Source organism: Salvia hispanica, chromosome 2 (genome assembly GCF_029641045.1).
Source record: "Salvia hispanica isolate PSC_SH4W2 chromosome 2, Shi_PSC_v1, whole genome shotgun sequence".
NCBI lineage: Eukaryota > Viridiplantae > Streptophyta > Magnoliopsida > Lamiales > Lamiaceae > Salvia > Salvia hispanica.
The window spans coordinates 14,864,157-14,884,700 of NC_142693.1; the positions used below are offsets into that span (position 1 = coordinate 14,864,157).

The 20,544-nt window shown below is 33.9% G+C and overlaps 1 protein-coding gene and 1 pseudogene across 1 annotated transcript; both read left to right on the forward strand.

Annotated features, from left to right (window-relative positions):
- The first annotated feature begins 7,242 nt into the window (after window positions 1-7,242).
- Window positions 7,243-12,507, forward strand: AGL21 (AGAMOUS-like 21). The gene is made up of 8 exons (XM_048100232.2): window positions 7,243-7,600; window positions 11,317-11,395; window positions 11,559-11,620; window positions 11,693-11,792; window positions 11,874-11,915; window positions 11,991-12,074; window positions 12,152-12,276; window positions 12,353-12,507. The coding sequence occupies exons 1-8, from the start codon at window positions 7,419-7,421 to the stop codon at window positions 12,357-12,359; spliced, it is 681 nt and encodes a 226-aa protein (XP_047956189.1). The 5' UTR covers window positions 7,243-7,418; the 3' UTR covers window positions 12,360-12,507.
- Window positions 12,508-19,436: 6,929 nt separating this feature from the next.
- Window positions 19,437-20,177, forward strand: LOC148931627 (secreted RxLR effector protein 161 pseudogene; annotated as a pseudogene).
- The last annotated feature ends 367 nt before the right edge of the window (window positions 20,178-20,544 follow it).

Here is a 20,544-nt window from a genome sequence, read left to right on the forward strand (position 1 = left end):
TAGCCTGTTCTACAAATCTTTGATAACGTAATTCTTCTACAAATTTTTAAAATATGTACAATTTTAAACCTAACCTTTCAAGTGGGATATGCCATATCTCATAGTATAACAGGAGTAGAATACAATCATATCATACTCTATCAGTCTATTAGTAGAACAAATTACCTTAATGTTATCTCTGTTATTTAACATAATATGATGCATCTAATATAAAGACAAAAATGGAATAAATAAGTGATCATGTGGTGAAAGACACATCATTAGCCCAATATTAATTTTAGAGTGAACTTCAAAAATGGTCCCTGGACTATGGGTTTATCTCGAAAATGGTCCCTGGACTTTAAAAATATCATCAGTAGTCTCTGGACTAAGGGTTAATATCTAAAACGATATTTTGAGACGAAAATGCCCTTTTGAGGGGTTTTGGGGGTTTGGGAAATTTGGTCTTTTTACACTTTTAACATTTTAAATCTGATATTATTTTAGTTATGTACTAAATCTGATATTATTTCAAAATTATCATTCTTCTTCCCTTTTGTCATCCTTCACTTTGTTTCTTTATTTCAATATTAGATTTAATTTTACAAAATTAAATTTTAAATTTCAGTTTTTAAATATCAATAAATTTTTTTAATTATAAAAATTATTAAATAACAAAAATTATTAGTCATAATCAATATTTGATAGTGTCTAATATTCAATCAATAAGATATAACAACGTCTTAGTTTTAATCAATATTTAATAGCTTTAATCATAAATAGACAATATAACACGATTTATTTTGAAATAAATATGCGTTTAATGTAAGACTAATATAATTTTCGTTTATTAATTTGAAAACAATCAATCAAAATGACTAGAAAATTTCAACAAAAATACTCCTATACAAAATTTTTAGTTGACTTTATAATATTCAATCACAAGCAATTATAACAACCGAACGAAAGCTAAATAGAATAGCTCTTATTTTTCCATCACGATTAATATTATTTTTCTGTACTTCTTCAATTCAGCTTAATATTATATTAAATAACAAAAATTAATAGTTTCAATCAATATTTATAGTGTCCATGAATTAATAGTTTTAATTAAAAAAATTTATTGATATTTAAAAATTGAAATTTAAAATTTAATTTTGTAAAATTAAATCTAATATTGAAATAAAGAAACAAAGTGAAGGATGACAAAAGGGACGAAGAATGATAATTTTGAAATAATATCAGATTTAGTAAATAACTAAAATAATATCAGATTTAAAATGTTAAAAGTGTAAAAAGACCAAATTGCCCAAATCCCTCAAAACCCCTCAAAAGGGCATTTTCGTCTCAAAATACCGTTTTTGATATTAACCCTTAGTCCATGGACTACTGGTGATATTTTTAAAGTCCAAGGACCATTTTCGAGATAAACCCATAGTGCAGGGACCATTTTTGAAGTTCACTCTTAATTTTATGAAGAAGTCATTTCTCAAAATGATTTGAATCACCTAAAGACCAGAGTGAACCACATTTCTCAGAATACATAGTAGTAATTCCTAAGATATAAATCAATTATGAATTTTGTGAGAAATTATCCTATTAAGAGGTTTTTATATAATTATTTCACAACACTATAGATGTTGACCGCAAAGGATGACTTACAATTTTTCGTGTGAAAAATGGTAAAAGAATGTTGTAAGGATTTTAGTCTACTTTGGAGGTTGTTATAAGTTATACACTTATACTCCATTCTAATTAAGAATTTAAGATTCATATGGAGCCTGCAGCCAATGTATTTCATTGACCGATACCGTTAACATTTTTGACCTTTACCTTTATCCCAAATTGAGTCCAATACTATTGTCCCACTCACCAAATGCACCAACTATTAAATGTTTGTCTCCATATGATTCATTCCATACGCCCTTTATCTTATAAAAATAAATCATTTTCATCATTTTGGTCCATTTTTAACAAATAGATCTCTTCTTTCTATATTTCTTATTTTACTATCTTTCTTATTTTATCAATTACACATTAAAAAAATATGGGTCATATATATGACACACATTGCTTATGGATGTAATGAAAATTTGAAATTGAGTATTTACTTTTTTCATTATAAAAGAAAAGTAAATAAAACCCATCAGTAGTTAGCTGGGAAATTATATTGTGAATTTCAATTTTGAACATGTAGTCTGGTTTCATTTGTCACAATCAACCATCCACTGGTTTCCAATCGATCTAGAAGACTAGAAAAGTCCATTTACATACACAACACTCCCATTTATTTGTGGGCTCATATAAACATGTGAGTTGTCCATTTTATTTCAAACATTATCATACGTTAATTGTCGAAGAAAATGCACCATTACCTTTTTTATTAAATTCATGAGATCTTGTAGTCACTATCTTTTGATTTGGAATTAATAATGTTATGAGCGACAACCCATAAATCACATAAGATGGATCACCATACATGAAAAATTAGATATATCAAACTCACCTATAAATATGATAGTGATATTCGAACTTAGCTAGGATCTTTAATTAATTTCGTAAATCTAACTCTTACAGTACATATTCATTTTGATCGACGTATAATATATTTTTTATAGGTTAATAGTCTTTTAAATGAAGAAGTTTAGTCAAATTCTAGTCTATGTCATCATCTTTTAAAATAGAATATTAAATCACAAAAGTTTCATTTTTTTTTTTGCAATTATCTCATTCATGCAGAAATTAACAATATTTCAAAAACCAAGAAAATAAAGTAAATAAAAAAATATATTTATTTTAATGATTCACGATGTTTGTAACATCATTAAAAGACAACATCTTGTGCAAGTATGAGACTATTAAGAAAGATTGAAACTTCATAAGTTAATATTTCAATATGAAAGTGTTTATAAGAAAAAACAGAATTTGATCAAATTTCATGATTTAAATGGCTTAGTCAATTTTTAAGCTTTTAAGTGTATATGAATTAAGAATAAGGGAAGCTACAATAACAATTAATCCAAGCATAGAGATAAAGTTAATCAAATTAAACCTATACTTTTCGGCAACCAAATTATGATCCAAAATCCAAATATAAAACTGATGACAGATTCACAAAATTGACATAAATATAATTAAATGAACAGCTCAAAGAATCTAAACAAATTTTATGTGTTCGGCTATTTCTTGCTATTAGACCCAAGTATATGCAGCCACCTGCATCACTGCCGGCTAACTATTGATATAAAATGAATTTCCAAATACATGTCTATTGAATTTCCAACCATGTTCCGACCATATATATAATTTAACCTATAAAAATAGGTACTATGTCAATCTTTTAATAAAAATAACACTTGTCATAGTTGATTAGATAAATATATGTCCATTAAATTCTCGAGTTCCCAATTGGGGAAGATCGGTAGACCAAATTTGACTTCAAAATGGACTGAAATATAATTAAATGGATTAATTAACTTCTAGAAAGTGACCACGAAGGAAATTACTTGGAAACTTATGCCCCCTCCTTTTCCCGAATGTTCCATGGGCATATTCCGTATTTTATAATAGGAATTGGGCTAAAATCGTGGGCCCAAAAACATTATTTTGTGATCGTTGGTTTGGGGCCAATTGGGCAACAAAGAAACTTCAAGCCCAATTCTCTTTCCACCTCTCTTTCTTAATACTCCTGATAAAGTAAGGGAGAGTAGCATAAAAATAAATAAATTTGAGTTACCAAAAATAGAAGGGATTATTTTTATAGGACAATCCAAAATGAAGAAGTCTATATTTTAATGGGATGGGAGATTACATTACTAACTTTGCCTATGACGTAATATCTTTTTTTCCAAATTGTTAATTTATGTTAGTAATTTCAAAATTTGCTAAGTCCAACATCAATAATTGTGGCAAAATCTAGTTTTGCGTTGAAAAAATCCCTCCATCGATGCTACAAAACGTATTCCATTTTGTACTAGTAATTTTTATAGGGAAATATGAAGACATATTTGGGACATAATATTTGAGATAGAAACGATGGGGGAAGAACATAAATCTAGAAGAAGACGTGACTGTAGGCGGCTCTTTAATTTGTTAGGCTTAATTAAATTGTATTATGAGCTTCATTAAACTATAATTAAGTTATATTATGAGTTTCGTACCGATTAAGATATTTAAACTGATCAGAATTAGAAGAAATCTACATCTAATTATATGTTCACTTCAGCTATGAAACCGTAATATAAAAGAATATAAAGCAGAAATGCATCACAGATTCCTCCATGGAAGCTAAGTATGTGGTTGCATCTGAAGCCACTAAGGAAATTGTATGTTTCAAAAACATTCTAGTGGAGGAAAATGTTATTATGATTGCACAAAAATATTACTCCCACCATTCTAACTAAATTGGGATAAAACTTTTTGGCACATATTTAAAAAAATGTTTTGAGTGAATTAAATGCAATAAAATGAAATATAAGAGAGGAATAAAGGAGGACAGATATGAAAGAGTAAAGTATGTGATGGATAAAAGTAAAAGTGATTAGATGAAGACATTAAGGTTACCAAGATTGCATTTTGATGAACATGACAAATCCTTTCACAAAGAGTATTCCTAGAATCAAATTAAATTAAACTTCAATAGAACATCATAATAGAACTATCATAGTTTGATAATCATTTATGAAACTAACCCTCCTTGTCCTAAAACATTTCAAGGTCATTTTACAAATTTTTGGTTCATTAAGTCTTTGTTCCAATGCATTTTGTTTCATTAGGTCCTTGTACCAATACAGTCTATCATTAAGTCTTATTATAATTTTTTTGTTTCATTACGTCCTTATACTGATCTGATGTATTTTGATTTAATAGGTTTTTATACTTTCATTTTTAATTTGGTTAAATCTTGATTTAACGAACTTCGGGATTTAGTTTTCTTTTCTTTTATTAATTAAATTTTTATATTTATTTTTATAATCAAAATACAGTAATATAAGGATATGAAACAAAAAATTATGAAAGAACCTAAACAAAATGCATTTATACAAAAATTGAATGAAACAAAAATTTATATAAGGACCTTACGAAATAAAATGTAAAGACCTCTAAATGTTTTTGTCTTAATTAAAAGAATATACTATATCTGAATGTATTACTAATACTAATATACTATGTTGACTTGAACATAAAAAAAGGTGTAGACGTGTAGTTATACTATGCTATGGTATATACAAGACAATAGTGGTTATCATAAATAAAGATGTAAATCTCCAAGATAATATAATCTATACATTAGAGTAGTTCCAAACAAGCAGCCAATAAACTCTAAAAATCACTTCTATATTACAGATCCACCACAAAACCTCCACCCGGGAATTCTCTCACTCAAGTGAACCTTACAATCTAACTTTTAAATATAGGAAGAAATTGATCATCACGATTTTTGCATCTGATTAAAAGAGCATGTTACATAGATCATGAAAAGGAGCATAGTTCCCCCATTCCAAAAAATTATATCTGATCTGGTACATATATATATTTCTTACATGAAATAAACAGAACTCAATTTTCAAAGGGTTTGAGAGTCAGAAGTGTCGACATTTCCATTGTTGGAGTGATAAATTGTCCAAAGATTAAAACACTTGATTTTAGGGTCTTCGACTTCCTATCATTTGCTGATGATTGACACCTGTCTACAAGCATGGAATTTCCTCTAATTTATAATTTTATCCCTTTGAATTTGGTGCTTTCCTTTTCTCAAGGAACCCCTTTATATATTTCAAAAGATTCTCATTGGCTCACCAAATCGACTTCACGTGGCCTAAGCCAATAGAATTTCATCTTTTTGCTCTATTTCTTTAACTATAATCATTGTTGGAGAACGCCTACCGATGCAACCCCAACATTAAAAGATTCCAAAGAAAGAAAATGAAATATTTTCCAATATTCAAATCTCTGTGGTGGTACCAAACTTCTTGCCTCATGATTTACGATATGAGATAGTATCAAGATCTAGTCTTAGTTATATATTCGTTTATGTACAATCAATACTATATCGAGTATAAATCTATCATGCTAAGTTTGAAACTTGGTTTATTGATGTATTATTTCGATTTTTTTACATATTTTCTATTCCAAACAAGTCATCTTATAGATGGTAATAAAAGGGAATTCTTTCAATAAGTCAAAACTTGTTTATGGTTAATGTTATTGAGATGCATAGAAATTCAAACAACACCTGCTAATTCAGATGAACCAAACAGGATATGAATGATATGTCATCTTATCAACTACTCTCCCTCTCTATTATCTATAGTCTCATTTTGATTAAACAAGAATTTTAAGAAATTGTTTGATTTTGTGTAGAAAAATGGAAAATTAGTTAATAAAATGTGAGCTCTATTTTTATATAGTAAGTTTATAATAAAATGTAAGTGTAATAATTTATTGAATGGTGGGTCCACTTCCCTAAAATAAATTAAAAAAACAAATGAGAATTTAAATTATGAATATCCTAAAATGACAAAATGGAACTTTAAATTATGAATCAGAGAGTCTTAAGTTAATGAGTTTAAATTTGCACGTAGTTCAACTTGTTCTTATGCACAATGAATCAATAATATCACATCATACTTAAAAACATTAATTTGCGATCAATTTTTTTATTTTAAAACTAAATACTAACTGAGAAAGTATTAAATGCATATGGCACAAATATATAAGCAAGTGATCTATCCTATCAGTTCACATAAAATAATAGAAGCCAGGGTGGCTTGCATTATGAACTGTGGCACCAAGTACTATGATTTAGTTTCATCCAAATATTTTATGCAATGAACTAATTAATTTTTATGTATTTAGCAAAAGTGAAAAGAAAATAACAAATGGGAAAAAGTATAAAAAGCCTAGCCGTAAGGAGGTATGTCACTTGGTAGTTCCAAAATGACTTCGAAAGATGTGAAAAATGCCAAAAGAATCAATAGCAAATCTCTGAAATGTCTGCCCAAAGCTTTCATGGGTCTGTTAAGTTTAAGGTTTTAAAGTTACTTAAATTGGAATAAAGTTTTTCCTGTTATAGAAATATTTAGGATTCCCCACGTGTCACTGCCTTATAAGGCGACGGCGCCATTAAACTACCCTTGCTTTTTCAATTTTATAATTATAGATTGGTCCTCGAGTTCTCCACTATTCTAAATTAAGAACCCAAAAGATAGTTTTGGAATCCAAAACTATAACAAATTCTATAAAAAGGGCTTGTCTTGACTTCAATATCAGCCTCAAATAAAATTTCTCACCCCTTTGATTTGCAGACTTCATCTCTAAGCTCAACAAAAGTAACCTTTTTTCTTTTCTTTTCTTAATTTATTCCATCTTTTTGCCCTAGTTGGGGTTTTTTAGATCTAACAATTGGGAAGAAGGAAGAAACCCTAGAAAGAAGAAAAATGGGGAGGGGGAAGATCGTGATTCAGAGGATCGATAACTCAACGAGTAGGCAAGTGACGTTTTCGAAGAGGCGAAGCGGATTGTTGAAGAAGGCTAAGGAACTTGCCATTCTATGTGATGCACAAGTTGGAGTTATTATATTTTCAAGCACTGGCAAACTCTATGAATTTTCAAATACCAGGTTTGCTTTCTCTCTAAATCAAGAATGCTCAATGTGTGATTTCTGTTTCTGTCTCCTACACAATATTAACATCAAGAAATTAAATATAAATATATACTTCAAATCAATCTTGATTAGTTGTTTAGGACCATTTTGCATGGAATTTTGTTTATGATAGACTAATTAAATGAAAGATTCAAATTGGATGCTCGGTACTTTTAATTTAAAGTGTTTTTAGTTTTTTTGAACATCTTAGTGGAAGAAGTATTTAAGTTTTGTGTATGAAAAGTCTAATCTTTTTCAAATAACTCTTTACTTTGTAGAGTTATATAGTATGGATTTTTTGTCTTATATCTAATTCAATCATTTCTAACGAAGAAATTAATGAAATATACTGTATGTAAATGTGTCTTTTCTATGGTTTCTTGAGGCGTAGTTAAAATTTCAATCATATGAAGATATGATAAAAATGAATGAAATATCATGTTATAAACATAAACAAAATATCATGTTATAAACATAAACAATAAGATCTGAGTTGAATATGAAGCTAGATGGAACAATCCTCTATTTATAGAGACAAATCTTTAGTTCTCTTTTTCATTAGCTCGTGACGATTTGTCGAATAAGATACCATTGTTTACCGAATATATCCATCTTTCAAGAGTTTGTCAAGTATAAGCATCTAACACTCTATATTTCTCTATTCTCAGAGAGCTATATATATAGCTAGGCCTTATTATCTATTTATATGCTCTTGTATAGCAGTTCAAGAGGGAGAGTTATAATAATCTGCTTGCATTCCATAATGTCTTGTAAGATGCCAAGAATGATGTGTGACTATTCCAAAATTGTACGGCAATGGTATATATATACTCGAGTAAGATGTATAGTAGTAGTATATAAGATCATCTATAGTCAATTTGTGTGATATGCTTATTGCATCCGTAGATGGATGACATGTGGCAATCTATAGGGTTCAAGATTCTGAGATGCTAGAAAATATATTTTCCTTATATTAATCATAAGTCATAAACCATTAATATTGACATATGTCAATCATCTTGAGTGCAATGTAAGATGCCATGGTATATGGCAATAGAGGATCCAAGTTGCTCATTTAATCTTTCTTCATGTGATACATTGCAAAAGGAAAGAGGATAAATATAATTCTGTAATTATATTTGTCATAATATTCCTATATATAATTATGTAGAATATGATGTTTTAGTAAGGAAAGTCATTTATATGTGTGTTTTTAAGTATAAACATTGTGTAAGTTAACTCTAGATAGCCTCCTTTGTTGTAGATATATACACCTTGAAAATCGCATTTCAAATTATTGATTTTAAAGCTTCATGTTCCATAAATAAATAAATGAAACTACTAGCATATATCAAATAGTTCTTCTTTTTGGAGTTGGCTCTTGTTTGATGGGAGGAAACAATTTGGTTGGCTTGCATTGGTAGTTTAGGTAATTCCATCAGCCCCTGAGATAGTTTAAGGTTTTATTTGATGAGAAGATAATGTTTTGGTACATTCTCTATTGCATTAAAATCAGATACCTCAATCAAATCTCATTAATTATTAATAAAGCAAAGTTCGTTTCCTGTATGTCTTTTGTCTTGTGTTGTGACAAGGTAAAGATAATAGCATTGATTGGAATCAACAATTTAGCTTTACTTGGACGGTGCATGCACACAACTTTATAATTATATTGTTTGTTAGGTAAATTAACACCAGAAGGACTACATTTAAAGTTTCTATATATAGTTAAAAATTTTAGTAATATTATAACCTTTTTATTAGTTATGTATTATTATAACATTAATTATTAAAGTTGTAGATAGAGATGAATTAGTCCCTACAATATAAAGCCTACTGACAAGAGCTTTAATCTATGATATATGTAACCCTTTGGATTTTATTAAGAAAGGGGGACTCAATTCTAAAATTTAGATAACTTTGTTACATGTTCAATTATATGATCATTGGGTATTCAGAAAATAGGAATCAATAATAATGTCTTCTGGCATTTGACCTTGACCTTTTTTAGAAAAGAAACTCAATGTTAATATTTGAACTAGCTATTTTTTTTTTTCAGTTCAAGATTTCTTGTTTGGCTATGCTTGGAATTCTAGGAATCAAGATTTTTTTCAGTCGTAGAAATTCCAAACATAGATGAGTTATCTATCCTATAATCACAGTCTTAGTATATTGTTTGTTTTTAACTGCAATACACCATTTGCATTGTTTAACATATTCTAATTTCATAAGCAATATATTATGTTTTGTTTTTCTTTTCAAGTGACTGTCATGAAATTTTCCTTATCTTGAATAAGACTATAGATATACTATAGGATAGTGAAAGGAAACCAATATACTGTAGCATCCAACATTTGCTTAATGTTAATTGTGTTTTACTATAAGTTCTTGTAGTACTTGTTTCATTTCCCAATACTCTATTGATCAACTTGCTGTCCACCAATCATATTAGCACAGTTATGACAAATAAGAATTTAATTAAAAAATCTTTTTTAAAATTATTTAATTGTTAAGCCCCAAATCCGGTGTCACCTGAGGAAGATACATCACATAATCCTAAGTTTCAAATGTTTTATATGAAATTTAACCTTATCTGGTAAGTCATTATTTTTTTTTTGTTATAGTTGCTTGTATAGTACCCATTTAATATAGAATATATGGTGTCAATAATGTATGCAGCATCCACAGATGTTGTAATGAGCACTAGTGTGTTATAATATAGCATGGCCTACACTCCACAATTTCCACTAAACGGTAGGCCGATCATCATCATCATCCATCATCTTTCGCATTCCACTTATCTTAATATCTCTCGTGAAATTGGACACTAAACTTTAATTATCAGTATCTTTTGAGGAAATTAAACTCATGAGACACCTCCTCCTAAACTAATCCACATTACATTTGCTTCTATATATGTGTTTATGTGTGTATCTTTTTCTTGACCATTCTTCACTCTTCAACCTCATCATGTTACTATTTAGTAGACATTACAATCACTTCACTTAATTATGTAGAAGAAGTTATTCAAGTTGTTCTCTTTGGGTTACACTTACACTTTCCCCTAGCTATAGGCTATAGCAATATAAATCTAAAAGTACTAAAATTGAGTGCATGTAAATTTGGTACTACTTGACATTACCCCTAACTGAAAATTACTCCTTTTATATTTAAAATGGAAAAAAAAATTAGGAGAGAAGTAAAATTGAGTACCTTTGAAGTGTGTATATAGTGTCATGTGCTCTCTTTATGTCCAAGTGTCATGTGATTCTCATTATTCAAGTCTAGTTTCATGAAGATTGAAAAAAAGCATTTGGTGAGGTTAACTAGAAGGTTATACCTAATCATCATAAAATTGCAAAATCTTTATCTTTTGTCCTTCCGGGCTTTTTCAGAACAAGTACGGTTAATTTATTCATCTCAGATCTAAAAAACCACACATTTCATTTCTACTTTCAAGGGCTTAATAAAGATGGTGATGATAACTTATTAGAATATCATGGTATCTTAATTTCTGGATGCTAAGCTATACATTTTGTCTGAAGTAATCACTAATAAAGTGGAAAATTAAGTGATTGTCTGTGGCCTAAAAAGTATTTTCGAATCAAATGGTGATAGATGCAAATATCTATGAATGATTTTATAGTCAAATGCTGATGAATTTTCTATCATATGTATTATTTTGATGGCAGCATGAAATCAGTTATAGAGCGTTACACTAAGGCAAAAGAGGATCAGCAACAGCTCCTCAATCCGGGATCTGAGATCAAGGTAACATTCTGCCACTAAATTTGCTTCTTCTACTTCATTAGATTCATTTCAATTTTTTTTTCGAATGAGATAAGTTACTTGAATGAAATTTAACATTAGGTTAAATAAACTGTGATTATATATGATGAATTTTACTTAACTTAATTTCCATTGGTATGCTTAGTTTTGGCAAAGGGAAGCAGCAACCCTAAGGCAACAGTTGGGCGATCTGCAGGAAAATCATCGGTACGTTTTAGGGCTTGAAGTAAAATAAATTATGTAAATGATAAAATTGGATTGACATGATAAATAAAGCAGGAAACTGATGGGGGAAGAGCTTTATGGACTGAGCGTCAAAGATCTTCAAAGGATAGAGGAGCAACTAGAGCTGAGTTTGCGAGGCGTTCGTATGAAAAAGGTTTCATATATATATATATATTCACTTCCAAACTAAACACATGATTTCAATAGTATTTGTCTTACAAATTTATTACTACAGGAACAAATATTAAGTGAGGAGATTCAACAGCTTAGCCGAAAGGTATGGACACATCGATCGTATATACATTGATCACGCACGCCTTAGAACGAATTAAGACTTTGAAAGTAACTTCAGGGACAATTGATCCATGAAGAAAACATTCAGCTGTATAAGAAGGTGAAACTTATTGAACAACAAAACAAGGACTTGTACACAAAGGTAATTTTAAAAAATTAGTTATATTAATTTGTAAAAGAAACTAATTTTGATCTAATTTTATAACATGATGTGTGTAGGCTTATGGTGCAGAAAATCACAGCACCTTTGAGGTTCCAAGTGGTTTGGCTCTCTATGATTATGCACCCATCCAGCTTCAACTGAGCCAGCCTCGGCCGCAATCCACTTCTACTCATGAATCAAGGTTTTCTTTAATAACTCATTTCATTGTAAATCATTCACTTTTGCAATCCAAATAATTTTTGTGATTTTATGATCAGGAGATAGCAGTGAGCTGGTTTGGAGATGGGCTACGTGCAACAAAAAGGTTGATTGAACTGTTTTTTAGTTAAAAACAAATACTTTTGTATCGTACTCTGATTTGCTATAGAAATGGATGTACTCGGTTGGTATGTGAAAGCTTCAAATTTTCAAATCGGTGCTTAATTATAAATTATGCAGGATTTCACAAATCATAAAATCAGTTTGTGTTGTAAAATTATTGAAGTAATTATATATAGAGTAGCAAAGTCAAGCATGACCACAAACTTAATTTGACTTTCTTTAACCCAAAACGCTGAAATTTTTAATGGTTCTATAAAGTTGGTACTGAAATGAATACGTATGTCATGGAGTAATTAGATGAAGAATCTTGAGAAATTAATGTTGGAAATTAAGTACTACTCCTACAATAATAGACGACGTAATTATCTTGTATGTCGACAAGTGAAAGTGATTTTAATTAGGGTTTTGCTACACACGAAATTAAAGTATACAATACTGTTTAATTTGGTTACGCCTAAGTTTTAGCTGAAGTCGCAAATATCTATTCGTGTGATTTTCTCCAAAAGGGTGTGTGTTTGATTATTTCAATTAGATGTTGGAAGCTATAGAGTTATCTCCGTGTGTAATCTGTCGTTAGATTCAAGGTAGACCTGTTATAAAAAAAAAAGGTTAAATTTTGAATTGATATGTAAACTTGGAAGCAACCTTTTTTTTAAAAAAAATGACAATATGTAAAGGATGAGAAAATTAGACCATATATTTTTATTTCATTAAATCCTTGTATATTGTTTTTGGGGCGTGGCTGATACGGCGGCGGCCGCAGCAGGTGTACAGTGGTGGAGGGGAGTGGTAACAAGGGGTTCGAATGACCAAAAAAAAAAAATTTATTTAGTACTATTATATAGAAATTTTTAATTTTATATTAAAATGTACCCCTATTCGGCTATAAAAGGAAGTTAATAAAAGCTAAAAAAAGCAATTTAATTCTAACTAAAATTCCATAAATCTAGCCGTTAAGCCGCCCATTCCCAATTAGCTTTTATTGGAAAAAATCCTCTCACCGGCAGGCACCGCTAAGCCGCTGACGCACCGCACCACACCACCTGGCCCCGCCCTGCCGTTGCCAACCATCGGGACTGTTATATAATGATTTATCATATGACTCGTACCCGCGAATATAAATTCCTGGATCTGCCACTGGAGGTGTACCATGTTCCGGTTTCACTATAACTTTGTTGCTCTCAATCATGTTAGGATCGTCATTCGTCGAGTTTGATATTATCCGCTTTGGGTCAAGCCTGCACGAATTTGTTTTTGGGTCACTCACTGCAACATTAGTTTGATATTGTCCGCTTTGGGTCAAACCCGCAAGGATTTATTTTTGGGTCACTCTCAAAAGGACTGCAACATTAGTTTGATATTGTCCGTTTCGCTTTGGGTCAAGCCCGCATGGATTTATTTTTGGGTCACTCTCAACAACATTAGTTTGATATTGTCCGCTTTGGGTCAAGCCCGTAGGGATTTATTTAACATTAATTTGATATTGTTTAGGTCACTTTCAAAAGAGTGAGAACTAGTTGGGGTTGGACAGGAATTATATATACCCAACAAACCTAACTGAGACCACATCGGGGACACAGTCGACACGAACATGGGTCGTTATGTCCGCTTTGTGCCATTGCCGAACGGATTTGTTTTTGGGTCACTCTCAAAAGGCTTTAAACTAATTGGGGTTGGATAGGAATTATATACACCTTCCAACTTTCCTCACTCATCCGATGTGGGATAAGTTTGTAACCCAATAAATCATTCATTCATCATTGGCTTATTTGGGAGAATGATTTGGTTGACTTTGGTTTAATTTGAATTGATGGATATGAGTATTGAGATATTTTTTATCAGGATTTTTGAATTGTTCATTTGGTCTTTATCATGGTTTTTGTTGAGAAATGAGAAGTATTGAGAAGAGAGAAGTGTTGAGAAGAGAAAAACATTAAAGAATACTTGAGTCCCAAGACGTGAACATTTAAATCATGCCTTGTTCCCATGTTAGTCTTGTTCCAAGAAGACATTCATTGTAGTATCTCAAGAGTCTCCAACCATCCTATTTATATGGATGTTGGGAACCATTTGAATTATCTTATGCAATACAATCTATAGCCTTACAATATTCTCTTCTCCTCAAATATGTCGACTGAACCATTTAACATGGTATCAGAGCGGGTTTGGACTCAGATAAGGTATCATCATCGTCCTTGATACCTTTCTCGGCCCTTTCCCGTTTTTTCATTTTTTATCATTATCCGCTGTATCTGTAAACAGTAAGCCAAATGTCAGAAAGCAACCGAATAACCGAAACCTCAGATTCATCCATGGCGGATGAATTTGCCCGGCAGTTTGCCAATTTTATGCGCAATAGTTTTGCGACGAATCAACCAAATCCACCAGAAACTGCTACCGTGCCATACAGAATTGACACGCAGCCCCTCCACATCAGCGGGAACAAGTTGAACGGAGAAAATTATGCCCTTTGGTCCGTTCTTATGAAGACGGCGATAAGCGGTCGGGGAATGGTCTCTCACGTTACCGGAGTGCCTCCTCCCCCACCGCGAACCGATCCAGCCTTCATACAGTGGCAACAGGCTGATCATTGTGTGTTCACATGGTTGATACAAAACATCGAGTCTCGACTAGTTAGTCGAATCTCACAACACCCGACGGCTAAGCATATCTGGGATGCTCTGGCTGTTACTTATGGGAGCGGAGGAGACAAGATTCAGGTGTACGACCTCCAATTCAAGGCAACCACATTGAGACAGGGAAGCAAATCATTAGATGAAATATGGGGCATGCTATCTGAAATATGGATTGCAATTGACCAGAAACAGAAGAATCCAATGATATACCCAGAGGATATGGAGATTCACGACAAGTTCATTCAAGATCAGAGACTATGTCAATTTGTATATGCAATTGATAGCAAATACGAAACTACCAAGAGGGAAATATTGAAAATGGATCCACTACCCTCAGCTGATTATGCATACAATCTAGTCCAGCAAGAGGAAACGCGTCTCCAAGTTTTACAAGCTGCAAACAGCAACGGAGGAGTTGCTGCTGATGGAATTGGGGCTGGTCTCGCTGTCCGAGGGTGGCAGAACCAGGCCAGCGGTTCTCGGGGTGGCGGCCGCGGCGGCACCGGCAGAAATCGACGGAGTGAAGAAGAAGACAAATCGAAATTAGTATGCTCTTACTGCAAGCGAAAGAGACACACAAAAGAATCATGCTTTGAACTCGTTGGTTACCCAGATTGGTGGGAAGAAAAGCACGGCAAGCCACAGCCACCGCGGGCACCCTGGAGCCGTGGCGGTCACGCTGCCGCAGTTGTCGGAGGTAGCGGAATCGCCACCGTCCCTGGCAGTGGAGAGCCGGCTAGCGTGGCGGCCCAACCAGCGAATAGGACCGGAGACGCCACAGTGAACAAGACCGGGGTGGCGAATTTCGTCGCCGGAGGAAGTGGAAGCATTATCGCCGATTGGAGTGCAGAATTGGAGAATGAAGGAGGTGTAGCGGCTGGTTTGGGATTAGGTACAGTAGGGTTTAGGGGCTCTTTCATTAGAGACCCCCAAACTCTTCAAAAATCTCAAAAAATACCCCATCCATCTCCAATTTTTTAAAAAAAACCCCACCAAAATTGTCAGCCTCATTTTAACCCCAAAACTTTTGAAAAACCCATAAATGCCCCAATTTTGTGCCAAAATCGATTTCAGCCCCTCGAAAAATACGGAATTGCGTGTACAGTATCCGGTGACGAAGAAAAAAATGATAGATGGATATTTGACTGTGGGGCAACCGATACAATAACATATGATGCCACCGATCTCATCGAACTCCATAAACCTCACAAATCTCACATCCAAACTGCCAATGGGGAATTTACAGTTGTTGAGGGGGCCGGGACTGTTAATATATCACCTACCTTGCAATTGTCAAATTGTCTTTATATCCCTTCGATGTCTCACAAGTTATTGTCCATTAGTCATGTCACAAAGGAGTTGAATTGTACGCTACTAATGCAACCACAATTTTGTTTGTTGCAGGATATCCGAACCGGGGAGATAATTGGGCGTGGCACTGAACGCGATGGGCTTTACTACGTGGATGAGATAGCTCAAAAAGGAACTGCCATGCTAACTCACGGGTCGGCGGATCGGAAAGCTTGGCTTTGGCATCGACATTTGGGTCATCCTTCTATCGGTTATTTAAAACTGTTATTTCCTAGTATTATTCCTAAGCATGACATGTACTGTGAAACTTGTTTTCTATCCAAAAGTCATCGAAGCTCTTATCCTTTAAATAGTACTCGTGTTGAAACCTCTTTTTCCTTGGTTCATTCTGATGTATGGGGTCCTGCACCAGTTATTGGGGGGCAAGGTTTTTGATACTATTTAGTTTTTGTCGATGATTGCACTCGCATGACCTGGGTCTATTTTATGAAACATAAATCTGAAGTGTTCTCACACTTTACTCATTTTTACCACCTTGTCCAAACTCAGTTCCAAAAAACCATTCAGATACTTCGGTCAGATAACGGAAGGGAATTTGTCGATTCTAGTATGCAGCAATTCTTCAAAGAAAAATGTCTTATACACCAAACCACTTGTGCCTATACTCCTGAACAAAATGGTGTAGCCGAAAGAAAAAACCGATCTCTTCTTCAAATGACCCGTTCTATGCTCATTGAATCACGAGCCCCAAACCATTTTTGGCCAGAAGCCATTGCCACCTCATCCTACCTTTTAAACCGCCTGCCCGCAAGTATTCTCAAACACAAAACCCCTTTGCAACTCTTGTCCACCCTATCCAAGATACCTCCCCCCTTGACCCTAGAACCTCGAGTCTTCGGATGCTCGGTTTTTGTTCATATCCCTAAACACGAAAGAACTAAATTATCCCCATGTGCTATTAAGTGTGTTTTTGTAGGATATGGGGTAAATCAAAAGGGGTATAGGTGTTTTGATCCAAAGTCAAACCGTATGTTCGTTACAATGAACTGCAATTTTCTTGAAACAAAATACTTCTTCACCCACCTTAGCGGTTAGGGGGAGAGTAATATTAGGAATAACAATGATATGGACCCGCTAAGTTGGATGACAATACCAATGCCAATGCCAACGCCAAGTAATCCTGAGGCTGACCTAACAGAGAAAGCAGTAAGCAATTCCGCTGAGCAAGTCACTGATGTGGTAGAGTCTATTGCAGAAGGTGACATTGTCCCAATTATTTCTCCATTGAGGTTGTCCAATGTAAGTCCTCTTGTGAATACAGATAACTGTTTGGCTAACACTGTGAATACAGAAGAGACCAGAAATCTAACCGAGGCTACAGAAGGGGAAAATGAAGAAAACAATGTCAAAGGAGTTGATCCTGACACTGGGAGATACATACTTCCTCCAAGGCCTAACAGAGGGGTTCTACCCAGAAGGTACACACCAGAAAAGATTGAGAGAAAAAGGCGCTACTCTATCGCGAATCTAGCAAAAGGTCATTTATCAGAAATGGCTCGGGCTTTCGAAAATGCACTATACGAGGAAGAAGAAATACCACAGACATGGGAAGAAGCTATGAAACACAAAAATTGGAGGGAAGCAATGAAGAAAGAGATTGATGCACTGATCCGAAACAACACTTGGGAGAAATGTGCTCTGCCAGAAGGAAAACGACCAGTAGGCTGTCGGTGGGTTTTTACCATCAAGAGAAGACCTGATGGCTCAATTGAAAGGTACAAGGCACGTCTTGTCGCAAAAGGCTACACTCAAACATATGGAGTTGACTATTCAGAGACTTTCTCTCCAGTAGCCAAGATGGACACTGTTCGAGTATTGCTATCCATTGCTGCTAATAAGGACTGGCCATTGCATCAGTTTGATGTAACAAATGCATTCCTTCATGGTGAGTTGAAGAAAGAAGAAGAAGTTTATATGGAGGCACCTCCAGGTTTCGCAGCTGATTTTAAGACAGGTGAACGGTGTCGATTAAGAAAAACCTTGTATGGATTGAAACAATCCCCAAGAGTGTGGTTTGGAAAGTTTGCGGGGGCAATGATTAGATATGGATATACACAGAGTAATTCAGACCATACCCTATTCTTCAAGAAGCAAGGTGATAAGATCACGTGCCTAATCATATATGTGGATGATATGATTATCACAGGTGATGACGAAGAAGAAATTGAGAAATTGAGGAAGAATTTATTTCAGGAATTTGAGATGAAGGACTTGGGTGACCTCAAGTATTTTCTTTGAGATGAAGGACTTGGGTGACCTCAAGTATTTTCTTGGAATTGAAGTGCTAAGTATTTTCTTGGAATTGAAGTGCTAAGGAAAACGGCCAGTAGGCTGTCGGTGGGTTTTTACCATCAAGAGAAGACCTGATGGCTCAATTGAAAGGTACAAGGCACGTCTTGTCGCAAAAGGCTACACTCAAACATATGGAGTTGACTATTCAGAGACTTTCTCTCCAGTAGCCAAGATGGACACTGTTCGAGTATTGCTATCCATTGCTGCTAATAAGGACTGGCCATTGCATCAGTTTGATGTAACAAATGCATTCCTTCATGGTGAGTTGAAGAAAGAAGAAGAAGTTTATATGGAGGCACCTCCAGGTTTCGCAGCTGATTTTAAGACAGGTGAACGGTGTCGATTAAGAAAAACCTTGTATGGATTGAAACAATCCCCAAGAGTGTGGTTTGGAAAGTTTGCGGGGGCAATGATTAGATATGGATATACACAGAGTAATTCAGACCATACCCTATTCTTCAAGAAGCAAGGTGATAAGATCACGTGCCTAATCATATATGTGGATGATATGATTATCACAGGTGATGACGAAGAAGAAATTGAGAAATTGAGGAAGAATTTATTTCAGGAATTTGAGATGAAGGACTTGGGTGACCTCAAGTATTTTCTTGGAATTGAAGTGCTAAGGTCAACCAAAGGAATTTTTCTGCGACAAAGAAAGTACATTTTGGATATTCTAGCAGAAACTGGTCTTTTGGAATGTTAACCAGCAACCACTCCTATGGCAGTCAATCATGGATTACAAATCAAAGAAGGGACTGAGTTGGCCGATCGTAGTCAATATCAACGACTAGTTGGAAAACTTATTTATCTTTCTCACACTAGGCCAGACATAGCCTATGCGGTCGGAATTGTTAGTCAGTTCATGCACAAGCCGCAGACGGATCATATGGAGGCAGCTCTTAGGATTTGTCGGTATTTGAAAGGAACTCCGGGACATGGAGTGTTGTTCTCAAAGAACGGACATCTTGAAATTCATGGGTACACAGATGCTGACTGGGCAGGAAATCCTAATGATAGAAAATCCACAGCAGGCTACCTTACCTTTGTTGGAGGTAACTTAGTAACTTGGAAGAGCAAGAAACAGAAGGTGGTGGCTCTCTCGAGTGCTGAAGCAGAATTTCGTGGAATTAAGAGTGGGTTGACTGAGATATTATGGCTAAGAAGGTTGATGAAAGAGATGAATTTCTCACCTAGCAAGTGCCAGCTGTATTGTGATAACAAAGCAGCTATAAGTATCTCACAAAATCCAGTCCAACATGATCGAACTAAGCATGTCGAGGTGGACAGACACTTCATCAAAGAAAATATTGAAAACGGTATTGTCGAACTTCCTTTTGTTCGTTCAGAAGATCAGCTTGCCGACATTTTGACTAAAGTAGTCGACACAAGAAGTTTTGAAGGTGTGCTTTCCAAATTGAGTATTGGAGACCCCACTACTAAATTTGAGGGGGAGTGTTGAGAAATGAGAAGTATTGAGAAGAGAGAAGTGTTGAGAAGAGAAAAACATTAAAGAATACTTGAGTCCCAAGACGTGAACATTTAAATCATGCCTTGTTCCCATGTTAGTCTTGTCCAAGAAGACATTCATTGTAGTATCTCAAGAGTCTCCAACCATCCTACTTATATGGATGTTGGGAACCATTTGAATTATCTTATGCAATACAATCTATAGCCTTACAATATTCTCTTCTCCTCAAATATGTCGACTGAACCATTTAACAGTTTTGGCCGAGACAGATACCATGTTGAATTAGGTGATATGAATGGATTAAATGTATTTCATTGATTGATGATTATCACTCCTCAAGTTCTCTTTAAATAGAGAT

Excerpts from the sequence above, each read along its gene's own strand:
- AGL21 (XM_048100232.2), top strand. The coding sequence starts at position 7,419 with ATGGGGAGGGGGAAGATCGTGATTCAGAGGATCGATAACTCAACGAGT. Across the intron at positions 11,396-11,558 it reads ATCCGGGATCTGAGATCAAG|TTTTGGCAAAGGGAAGCAGC; the intron begins GTAACATTCTGC and ends TGGTATGCTTAG. Across the intron at positions 11,916-11,990 it reads TTCAACAGCTTAGCCGAAAG|GGACAATTGATCCATGAAGA; the intron begins GTATGGACACAT and ends AAGTAACTTCAG.